This window comes from Balaenoptera physalus (genome assembly GCF_965194825.1).
Source record: "Balaenoptera physalus genome assembly, chromosome: 8".
Taxonomy (NCBI): Eukaryota; Metazoa; Chordata; class Mammalia; order Artiodactyla; family Balaenopteridae; genus Balaenoptera; species Balaenoptera physalus.
The window spans coordinates 48,785,409-48,797,788 of NC_138887.1; the positions used below are offsets into that span (position 1 = coordinate 48,785,409).

Sequence of the window (12,380 nt, forward strand, 5' to 3'; positions counted from 1 at the left end):
TTTATATGTGTATCTAGTCCTGGGCCAAGTTTTAAGTTCCTTGAAGGCAGAGGTCACAGGTCATTCTTCTTTTTTCCTTACCTGGCCATATTTCCATATATATTTGCCAAGCGTCTACCTTGTGAGGACTGAGGGTACAGTGGTAAACCAACCAAGGGCCCCGATCTCCTGTAATCCTCATTTGTCAATTTTATTTTTTTTAATGTGAATAAGCTTACTCAATTCTTACAAGTCTTAGGCAAAGATAGGGACCCCAGTGTCCTACTGATAAGGAGTAAAAGCCCTGGCTGGCCCTTGTTGAAGAGAGATTGATCTGGGAGGTGAAGTTTCACAGCTATCTGGACATTAAGGCCCTGCTGGAATAGTTTCACTCCCAGGGCTCCACTAATTCCTACCTCCTGGAATGGTGTAAACAATGATTCACACCACAGTAGGCCTTTACGCTTTACCAAGCACATTCATCATATGCATCAAGCTTTCAGGGAAGGTCAGGTTCCAACTTGTTAGCAGAGATTCACCTCCAGGTCACCAGACTTGAACCTATTTTGCTAAACACCTAGCATAACGAACAAAAGTCTTCTCCCCTTAGCCTTTAATGATGAATGTGCCAAAGAGCGGACGGCGGGGGGGCAATTCTACCTCACTGGTGTTTGACTTGTAGCAGAATACAGAGCCTATTTTGAAGTTCTCTGGCAAAAACCATTTTTGGGAATAGCGATTACGATTTTGAGCCAGGCTGTGGTGGGGACGGGGAAAAAAACCATTGCGCACACGGGGTGGGGTTGGTGTGTTCCAGACTTCCCAGCTCGCTTGGTCGAAGTTCAAGTCAACGCTGGCAGAGAGGAAAAGGGAGTGAAGCGGGACTTTTCAGACTAAAGGGAGTTGGGGGATGGGCCGGGCAGTAGAGTGGGTTTGGTGCTGGATTCTGGGGATCCCGCACCTGTGGAAGAGACGGTGCCCAAGGTCCGGGGAGTGGCTGCCGGGGTCCAGGTCCGCGGGCGTCCAGGTCCGCGGGCGGTGTGCCGCCGGAGAGGGCGGGGCGGGGCGGGGCGGGGCGAGGCGAGGCCGGGCCGGGCGCACCTGGGCGGGGAGGGGGAGGTGCGCGGGGCTGAGCCTGGCGGGGGCCGCGGCGCGCGCCAATGGGCAGCGGCTGGCCGCGCGCCCCGCGCCCGAGCCGCAGTCGCGCCCTCTCACTGCCTGGCGAAGGCGTGGACGGCGCGCGGAGGCGAGCGCGGTGAAGAGGGGCCGCCGGCGCCGCAGCCTCAGCCTCAGCCGCAGCCGCCTTCAGGGCATGAGGATGGCCGTGGGCTCCGTCAAGATGCAGCCGCCGTGCGAGAGTCCGGCCCTGGCCGCGGCGGCGGCAGTGGCGGCGGCGGACGGCGCCTTTCGCCGCAGCCCCAGCGCCCGCGAGCCGGAGCGCGAGCCGCTGCAGGTGCCGCCGCGGCCGCGGCTGCGGGACCTGCCGGCGCTGCTGCGGAGTGGCCTCACTCTGCGGAGGAAGCGCAGCGCCGCCGGGGGCCGGGTGAGTGGCCGGGTCCTGCCGGCCGGGATGGGCGTGGGCGGCGCGCACGTGGATCCCGCGCCCACCCTCGCGGGCGACCGAGGGGGGCGTCTGGAAGTTGGGGAGGTTCCGGGAGGGTCCCCCTTGTGAGGGACTGGGCAGAAGATTGGCCCGGGACGGCGGCGTCGTGGGGTTCCCCCAGGGGAGCGACGGTTTGCCCTTCCCCCAGATGCACCTGACTTAACCCAAGCGCACCTGGATTCAGGCTGCGGGACCGTGAGCATCGCCGGAAGAAGGGCCGTTTGCCTGTCCCCAGAGGGGGAGCTGCAGGTGTCCGATGCCTAACAGTCGGCCAGCCCTTTCCCGACAGCGAGCCTCAGGCCCCACGAGTGGGATCTCCGTTTGCAGGGGGCATGAGACGTGTGCGCTGGTATTGGACGCCCTGTTGCAAGCTTTGGGCATCGTCACTGGCTCTGGCCGACGCTACGGACGAGGGGGAGACCCCGGAGTTGGAAGCTCCGGGGCGAGCTTTAGCTCCCGGGTTCCCAAGTCGCCAGCACTTAGTACTCGGCGACACCCCCAGAATCTTAAATATTGACTTCCTGCTGGTGTGTTCGATAGGATTTCCTGGTGGAGGACGGTGCCTCATTGGGTTCTAAGGGCATCTAATGGCCCGAGCAGGTCAGACGTGTTTTGCGGTTAAGAGAAGTGGGGCGGCCTGGGGTCTTTCATAAGTCACCCAGCAGGCCCTGCCGGGGCCTCTGGCCACGGGGCTGACTTGTCAGGTGTCCTTGCTCACCGGGGCCTTGGGCACCTTTTGGTGGGTTTTACTGAGCTTTTAAAAATTTGCCATCCTTAAGGAGACTTGACCGAGAAGCTACCACAGTGTAGATTTTTTGGACTGTAAGTTAAAAAAGAAGTCTTGGTTGTCTGTCTTAAAATATCTTACTGGGGGATTTTCAGCTCTTGCAAGATAGGTTTGTGGAAACTTGAGAGTTAGGGAGAAACACTGGGTTTGGTATGGCTTCCTTTGGTCAGGGAAGGGTCTGAATTGATGGAGGTCTTCTGCCTTTCTAGGCTGTGTTCCTCCTTTCCTAAGAATTTTTCTTCCCGCGTAGGGATGACTGTACATGATCTACCTCAGAAGGATGTTTTGAGGATTAGCTGAGTGTAATAGGACATCTTGAAGTCCATGACCAGGGGAGTTTAGGAATTACCCACAAATGACCTTAACGTGTGGCGTACAGGATTGCCTGCAAAGAAAGCGAGGAAATGTGTCCCAAAGATGTGATGACTAAATAAACACAAGAACCAGAGTTATAGACCTTGCAGGCGTCTAGGGAAAAGTAGGTCAAATCATGTTCCTGTTATCCTTGACAGTTACTTTTTCACGGCACAGAATACTGAAGATGTGAGGGAAGCCAGGCAATCTGTGAGCAGAATTGCTGAGGGTTTCTTTATAAATAGATCTGGAGTGTTCATCTGCATAGAGGCTTGTGTTTCCCTTGCCTGGGATGATGTTGTGGTGGACCTTGCCTATACACATATGTACTTAATTATTCTGAATGCGGTTACTTCAAATAGTGTATACCTTATTGGCCCTTCTTTAGTTCTAATACTGTATGACTTCTCTTTGGGACATTCCAAACACATTTCATAAGTGCATGGCCAGTTTTTTTATTGGAGGAGGATTGTCAAATTTTCCAACATTGGAAGCCCGTAATTTTCAACTATTTTCCCCTCCTTTGGCTCTGGAACCACCTTTGTGTTTTTGGAAGCTTCCCATCAAAGGAGTTGGAAAGGATTTGAAAGAAAGAGAAAAATAAGTGAAATATATACCCATATTAGTTTGTTCAGGCTGCTATAACAAAATACCATAGGCTGGGTGACTTAAACAACAGAAACTTATTTTCTCACAGTTTTGGAGGCTGAGAAGTCCAGGATCAAGGTGCCAGCAGATTTGGTTTCTGGTGAGAACTCTCTTCCTGGCCTGTAGACAGCCACCTTCTTGCTGTGTCCTGACGTGACCATTCCTTGGTGCACGTGGAGGGAGAGCGATCTCTCTCTCTTTCCCTTTTCTTTTTTGTTTTTTAAATTGAAATATAGTTGACATACAATATTATGTTGGTTTCAGGTGTACTACATAGTGATTTGACGTTTGCATACATAACAAAATGATCACAAGTCTGGTTACCATCTGTCTCCGCACAAAGTTATTGCAATATTATCGACCATGTTCCTTATGCTGTATATGACATCCCCATGACTTATTTATTTTATAACTGGAGATTTGTACCTCTTCATCTTGTTCACCTATTTTGCTGCCCCCCACCACCCATGACCACCTGTTTATTCTCTGTATCTTTGAGCCTATTTTCATTTTGTTTGTTTTTTAGATTCCACATATGAGCTCATACAGTATATGTCTTTCTCTAACTTATTTCACTTCACAGAATACCCTCTAGATCCATCCATGTTGTCACAAATGGCAAAATTTCATTTTTTTTTTAATGGCTGAGTAATCTTTCATTATATGTATATGCGCCATCTTCTTTATCCATTCATCTATCAGTGGACACTTAGCTTGTTTCCATATCTTGGCTATTGTAAATAATGTGGCAGTGAACGTAGGGGCACATATACCTTTTCCAGTTAATGCTTTTGTTTACTTTGGGTAAATACCCAGATGTGAAATTGCTGGATCATGTGGTAGTTCTATTTTTAATTTTTTGAGGGACCTCCATACTGTTTTCCATATTGGCGGTGCCAATTATAACCTTAACCAGCAGGGCAGGAGAGTTCCCTTTTCTTCATATCCTCGCCAACACTTGTTGTTTGTTGTCTTTTTGATGATAGTCATTCTGATAGATGTGAGGTGATATCTTATTGTGGTTTTTGAATTGCATTTCCCTGATGATTAGTGATGTTGAGCATCTTTTCATGTGCCTGTTGGCCATCTGCATGTCCTCTTTGGAAAAATGTCTCTTCAGGTCCTTTTTTAAATGGGGTTATTTTTGTTTTTGTTTTTGATGTTGAGTTGTATGAGTTCTTTATATATTTTGGATTAGCCCCTTGTTGGATATATCGTTTTCACATATCTTCTCCCATTCAGTAAGGTGCCTTTTCATTTTGTTGATTGTTTTCTTTCACTGTGAAAAAGCCTTTTAGTTTGATATAGTCCCATTTGTTTATTTTTTCTTTTGTTTCCTTTGCCTGAGGAGACAGATTCAAAAAAATATATATATATATATATATTGCTAAGACTGATATCAGAGTGTACTGCCTATGTTTTCTTCTAGGAGTTTTATGGTTTCAGGTCTTACATTTAAGTCCTTCAACCGTTTTGAGTTTATTTTTGTATATGTTGTGAGAAAATGGTCCAGTTTGATTCTTTTGCTGTATAGCTCTCCAGTTTTCCCAGCACCATTTATTGAAAAGGTATATTCTTGCCTCCTTTGTCATAGATTAATGGACCATATAAGCGTGGGTTTATTGTTGGGCTCTCTATTCTGTTTTATTGATCTGTGTGTCTGTTTTTGTGCCAGTACCGTACTGTTTTGATGACTGTAACTTTGTAGTATAGTTTGAAATCAGGGTGTGTGTGATACCTATAACTTTGTTCTCTTTCTTAAGACTGCTTTGACTATTTGGAGTCTTTTGTGTTTCCATACAAATTTTAGAATTTTTTGTTCTAATTCTTTGATCTCTCTCCCTTTTCTTATAAGGTCACTAATTCCATCTTGGAGACACCACCCTCATGACCTAGTCTAACCCTAAGTACCTCCCAAAGCCCCTCCAAACACTATCATCTTGAGGCTTATGGCTTCAACATATGAATTTTCGGGGAACACAAACATTCAGTCCATAACAGAAGGGTTTGAAGGAAAGAGAAAAGCATGAGAAATATGTGCCAAACGAGTGGATGACTTGTAAGCACCTGGGGTCATATGGTTAGCCCCTTGGTTAGGGCAGTGATACCAGTGCAAATAAATCATGGCTTAGATCTTTTTGTGAACCTTTAGTTTTGTATCTCATGGGCCTTACTTCCAGATTACAGCTGACTGATTATAGGAAAAGTTAGCACAAATTCATTACTACTGGTAAGAAAGTAGCTTTGTGCATTACACAAGTTGGTAAGAAAGTTTGCAACTTCTGTATTGACCAAGATCTGATTTAGGAATATGTGAGTCTCTTGCTCATGCTGTCTTGGGCTCCCACAGATCTTGACAATCTGACATCAACTGTCATCTAATAAGCTCTTTGTGGGTTGTGTTGCCCAACCCAGGCGCCTTGTAGGCTGTCTCTTATGAGTAAAAATTAAGCTGACATTTGTTACTACAAGAACTCCTGGTTCCTTGGTTCAGTCACTTCTAATCATACTGAATTCAGAATGCAAACTGATTAAGACTCTTTGCACTGCTTTAGGCTAAGTGGGGAATGACTAAATTTTTCTTTCTGGGAGGACCTCCTAAAAAAGTCAGTGGTAAGATAAGGCACAGATGGAATTTCCACCGAAACCATTTAATTGTTTGTTTCTTTTTTTAAACTTTGTGTTATGGAGATTATGAGAGATTAGTGTAATTACTACCTACCTTCAGCAGCTATTAACATTTTGCCAATTTTGTTTCACTTATTTCTCCTTTCCCCACTTTTTTTTAATGGGGGCTGGTATATTTTAAAGCAAAATCCTGAATATTATGTCATCTCATTCATAAGTGTTTCAGTTTATATCTCTGATAAGGGCTTTTTTCCTTAAAAAAAAAAAAGAAAAAAACATAAAAATTGTATACCTTTCTCAAACCTAAAAATATTAACAAAATTCCTTAATGTAATTCCCATATTTAATTTTTCTCAAAGGTGTCTTTTCACTTATGATTTGTTGCAGTCAGGAATTAAACAAGGTCTACACATTGCATTTGGTTGTTAGGTTTTCCAATATATTTTATTTTATAACAACCCCTACCCCCCTTCTTTTTTCACGCCTTTGATTTGATGGAGATAGCGGGTAATTTGTCAGGTAGAATGTCCCGCTTCTGGGCTGACTTCTTACTTGTGGTGTTGTCTAATCTGTACCTTTATTTTCCATGTTTCCTATAATCTGGCTGTGAGATGTAGAGGCTTGATTAGATTCAGACTTAAAGGCGAGCATCCTTGGTAGGTGTTACTGTGTAAAAGTGTTGCATCACATCACGAGACGTGTGATGTCTGGATGTTTCTCTCTTTGAGATATCAAAGTGATTAGTGGGTTCAGGTAGCGTCATCTTACCCTTCTACCTTTCACCTAATGATTGTAGCATCAATCATTGATGATTGTAACCTAGATCCATTTCATTAGAGGTTGCAAAATGATGATGATGTAAATCTATCATTCCTCTTGCATTTATCAATTGGGATTCTGTCTATAAAGAATTTACCCTCATGAACTACTTAGGTCTCCTGAAAATCAAATCGTGTAGGAAAGACAGGGAAAAAGCTTAGTTTTTTCCTTCTATCAATTTTCTGAGTTATGATTTAGTGCCCTAATAACCTCCCATGATAATCAATGAGTTTTTCTTTTTCAAGTATCAGTAAGATCTTGTGGATCTTAATGTATTTGTTTCAATCCATTGAAGTCAGTATTCTTCTTGATGCTCAGTTTATACTTATCTCCTGTATACTTTTTTTTAAAATTTTTATTTATTTATTTATTTATTTATTTATTTATTTATTTATTTATTTTTGGCTGTGTTGGGTCTTCATTTCTGTGCGAGGGCTTTCTCTAGTTGCGGCAAGCGGGGGCCACTCTTCATCGCAGTGCGCAGGCCTCTCACTATCGCGGCCTGTCTTGTTGCGGAGCACAGGCTCCAGACGCGCAGGCTCAGTAGTTGTGGCTCACGGGCCTAGTTGCTCCGCGGCATGTGGGATCTTCCCAGACCAGGGCTCGAACCCGTGTCCCCTGCATTGGCAGGCAGATTGTCAACCACTGCGCCACAAGGGAACCCATCTCCTGTATACTTTTTACAAGGCCCTAGTAGTCTCTTAATACCTTTCTTGCTTTCCAGCACAAGGTATTCTAAGCTTATCTTGTCCATTTCCTGCTCCAGACCCAAAATCAGCCATTTTCCAAGGAGTACTGATTCTTTTTACTGAAAACCATTTGTTTCCCCCAACTTTTTCCTCTCCTAGTGGTTGCATTTTTTTTTAACCTTTATTTTAAGCCTTTCATCTTAAGTTTTTGTTTCTTTTAAAATTCTTCTCATCAGATGTTTCTAAGACTGTCATTTTCTCCCTCTAATAAAATAACTGGTAACTACCATTCCCTCTTTCTATATATACTGTCAGACTGCTGGGACTGGCTTATTTTGGGCTTTGGCTGCTGTGATATTTTCTGCAGTGTTCTACCACTTTCTTCATCTCCTTGAAATCTGTTTCATTTACAGCAGCTAGAATGATTCACCAGTTGCGCCAGTTTGTTCACCAAAGTCCTCCAGTGATGCTCAGCCTTTGCATTAGTCTTCTCTCCCCTGACCTCTTCCCTTGAGCCACCCTTCACTCAGGCAGGATCCCGATGACGTGACAAGTGCTCTTCAGACTTGAGAAACTGGAAGTTCTCACTTTTTCATTTATTACAATCTCTACCCCATGACTCCCTCTCAGAGAAGATCAGAGCTGCCCATTTCCTGTGTCCGAGCTGGAATGTTCTAGGTGTGACTTAACACCCTCCTCTGCTGGAAATAAGACTTTGTTGATTGAGGACATTCTGCTCCAAATCATACCAGTATGGCCAATTTATAGTCATTTTATACACACTTCTCATAGGCAAAGCATGTAATTTGTTCCTTGTATTTAAATTAAAATCAATGGCTAACCCTTCATAGCACTTAATTATGTGCCTTGCATGTTCTTATGTAAACTTTAACCCTCACTAGAAGCTTGTGTGTTCAATGCTATTATTTGTATTCTGCAGATGAGGAAACTGAAACCCAGAGGTAACTTGCCCAAGATCACTGAATGGGTAGGGGAAGGGAGGTTTGAATCCAGTCTCAAATGCACTGAGGGCAAAGGGTCTGTTTATTCTGAATGCCCATAGCCTTATTGTACCTGCCCCTATGACCTTCCACTCTGAGTGGTCAGTTCATGCTGTTGATAATGCCACACGTTAACTTTTCTTTCATTGGAGCACAAAGAGGCTTGTGATCCACCTACTGGGATTGGGGTAGAGGGGTGGAGGGCTGGGGGGAGGGGAAGTACTGTGGTTATAGGTGTACGGTAACTAATATTTACTAACATTAAAAGTTGCATTCAGTGTGTCCTAAGCAAAAACACCCAGGCCCACCTTGATCAATCCAAAAAGCTTGTGAATTCATCCTGCTTACTTCTTTTCTTAATCTGCTTACGGTAGCCTGTCAGAAGATAAAGGCCATTAAGGGAGGCGTGCATCTTTCAGGAAAGGTGAGTCAGGTCAGATATGAGGGTACATGTTGGTTTTATTTGAGAAACATTGACTTCCTACCAGCTCGAACTTTGATATCATAGAACTATGTCGACCATGGCTATAAGTGAAGTAAAACTCTGTGAATGTCACCTCTAAAAATATTTGGGAAGAAGGAAAAGAAATTACAGATTCATTTATTCTATTTTAACTTCTTGTAATTCTAGCAAAGGACCTCAAGGGCAAGTTAATGCCATATTGACTTTCTTTCTCTCCCCTCCGACCCCCTCACACAGGCTTTGGTTGCATAATTAGATCAGAGGAAAAGAGCTTGGCCCACAGCTTCAGAAACTGGGTTTGAGTCACAGGGCTGTCACTTGCATGTTATTCTCTGCATGTATCCTTGCATGTTATTCTCTGAGCTCTCTAAGCCTCAGTTTCTTCCTCTGTAATGAGATATACTGTGGATCAGGTTTTCCTGAGAGACAATGTATGGGACGTTTTGGACACATTGGAGCTTAAATTTTTCCTTCCCCAGCTGGATGCTTATTCTAGGCAAATGGACTTTCATAGACATATTTATGGAAATCTAGGCGCAAAAAATTTTGCTTTCATATGCAATGTCAGTTTCCAAGTTTTTAAAAAACGCGATGTCCTAACATATAGTGAATATTTTAGATAGTGTCTAAATACTGGTACCATACAAAATAGTCTGTGTTTCACACTTGCACTGTTTCTTAAATTGATTTGGCAGTAATTGGTAACTTGTGCAGCTAAAAATAGATGGAAAGGTGGGAGAAAATTCATTGGGGATGACTTGGGAGTACTTGTCATTTTTTTTGCCTCAGTATTTCATAACAACCCTGGTTATGAATACTGATCTTTCCAGCAATGAATATGTTACCTAGGAGTAATTTGTGAGAGGTTATAAGATTTTATGGGAAGTTGAAATAGTTAAAATCAATGACTTTTTTCCATGGCTAATTATTATTATGATGTATCATTCATAAATGGGTATGGAAAAGGGAAAGTCCACAGACACCACTGTGGATTCTGGCATGTCTTGTATCAGATTGAAACTTCAATAGTCCCCTAAAGGGAGGAGGTATTTTCATCTGTGAGGAAACTACAGTCCAGAGAGGTTAAGTAGCCTTCCATGATCACCCAGCTAGGAAATAGTATAGGTAGAATGGAGCCCAGGACCGTCTGATTCCAAAATCTGTGGCCTTTCCCCAAAACCATGTTGTCTAAGACTTTGACAATAATTATAACGTGGTGTATTGAAACAATGGGTGCCCCAAGGAGCTCCAGTGGCACGATAGGTTAGTGCATGGTACTTATAAGAAACACTGGGGGCCCCAAACATTTCAAGTTTAGTGCAAAACACAGCTTATTTTCTTTCCCATGTCTTTAGTAATGGCTTCCAGGATCGATCTATAATTACTCGCAAGATTTGGCGATGGCTTGAGTAGCAGCTGTCCGTCATCTCCCAGCAATATCAGCCATTGTACAAGAAACATGAAGGTTTGGGATGACTCACTCTGGAAGCCATTGCTCACGTGGTTTGGAAGCTGACTAGCTCCGTATTACAAATAGACTTGGAGATCTATAAAGCAAGTAGCTTCCTTTTCAGGAAGACTGGCAGAGAAGGTAGAATGAGTTTCTGGTAACCCAGGAGTTACATTTCTGAAGATGACTTGTTTGATAATTAAGAAACTTTAGATTAGGAAGGGGGAAGTGTGCATACCTGTCAAAGTAAATGAACCCATTTATAAGTGAATCAAGTTACTGAGAATACACAAGTATCTTTTAATAAAGTTAAGCTTTGGGATATTTACCTTTTAATGTGTGATTACCTGAAGCAAATGGCTCTTAACTTCCCCCCCCCCCACCCCCGAACCCAAGCCTTTTCAGGAATCTGGGATAGCACCCTAGAAAAATGCACGTGCAGACATAATTTTGCATCTCATTTCAGAGGGCTTGTGGATGTTCTGAAGCCTGGGTCGCCACACACCCCCAGTTAAAAGGCCCTTCTTCTAGAAGCAGCACCATGGTTCTATAATTATTTTACTTCTTATCTTCCTCTAAAAATCTGGCATAGTATGAAGTGCTCGTTCAGTAAATATTTTCCCGAATTAAAGTATTTTATTGGCTTGTTGAATTGGAAATTGCTCACCTCTAAATGTAGCAAAAGCTTCAGTGAGCCCTGGGAGGTGGTGGTGTTGGTGGTGATAACTATTATTATTTAACAGATTCTTATATAACTTTTATCATGTCCCGGTCGTTTGAGGTACTTTCAGAACATTAACCGATTGAATCCTCATAACAGCCTTGTGTGGCAGTTGCTCTCATTGTCTTCTTCTTGTCTAAAGTGGAAAATGAGGTACAGAGAGGCTAGGTAGGTTGCCTGAGATCACCTAATAAGTAGAGGAGCCAAGATTTGAACCCAGGAAATCTGGCTCCATGTTACAAGGTCTGCCTGTTCTGCTGTATCCTCTCTCCAAATAAAAGAATGTATTTCCTTGATTACAGTCTCTCTCTCTTTTTCATTTTAATACTTTTGAGATAGGGATGTATGTTAAATTGATGTGGTCATTTAATGGGATATTACTTTTTTCCTTGTAAAACTATTATTAAATTGATAATATACCTTAAAATTTTGGTGTCTTAGAATAAAACAACTATAGTAAGCCATGTTTTAGTTTTTAAATGTAGATGAATAGTTTATCTGTAGAAATATCAAAGTAAATCACAGCTTTAAAATGGTGCATACAAATCACTCACTTCTGGGTCTCTCCCATGTATACATGTTATTAAACTTTTGTTTGATTTTCTCCTGTTAAAAAATAAATGGTGCATACAAACAAAACCCCTATTTGTGAAGTGTGAAAAATTGAATGAAGAGTATATTAACAATTTATCTGAGCACTGATAATTGGTTACGTAATGGCTTAAATGACAGAGGAAAATACATTTAAATTTTTTCCTACAAAAAGCATGAATATCCTTAAAGTAATGTTGAAGGTGAAATTATATACACATAGAAAGTTTATTATTGGTTCCCTCCAGATTTTTTTTAAGTAAAATTTAGAAGTTAAACTTCCCATATAAATTCCTTTTTTTTTTAAAACTAAGAACCATGAGTATACCCAAATGCCAATAGATTTAGACTTGGCCTTTGAGTCACTGTACATTGTGTGGGGAGTTGGCAGATCTTATCTTTTGTGACTCAATTAATCTTTTTTATGTTTTACCTGCTTTGTTCATGAGGCATTGGCTTCTCCCTCGTAAAATGCTTTTCTTTGCATTTTGCACCATTTGTGTTATCTGTAGAAAAGACATAATTCAGGATTTCTAATAAAGGAAAACATACCTTTCTAAAGTTAAAGAGTCCGGAAAACCAGGGCTTCTGCAATCTAGCTGGTAGTCTTCCTGTATTTTTTTTCTAACTTGTCTGGCAACTTACGC

The 12,380-nt window shown here is 42.6% G+C and overlaps 1 protein-coding gene across 10 annotated transcripts in view; it reads left to right on the plus strand.

Moving 5' to 3' along the window:
* The first annotated feature begins 1,178 nt into the window (after positions 1 to 1,178).
* Positions 1,179 to 12,380, plus strand: part of RAPGEF5 (Rap guanine nucleotide exchange factor 5) — a 224,964-nt gene continuing 213,762 nt past the window's right edge. For all 10 annotated transcript variants that reach the window (XR_014266740.1, XR_014266741.1, XR_014266742.1 and 7 more), the window contains exon 1: positions 1,179 to 1,522. Coding sequence is in view for 7 of the 10 variants with exons in the window: in XM_082472678.1 (XP_082328804.1) it covers positions 1,292 to 1,522 (231 nt within the window). In the remaining 3 variants the exon portion in view is untranslated. The remainder of the gene's footprint in view (positions 1,523 to 12,380) is intronic.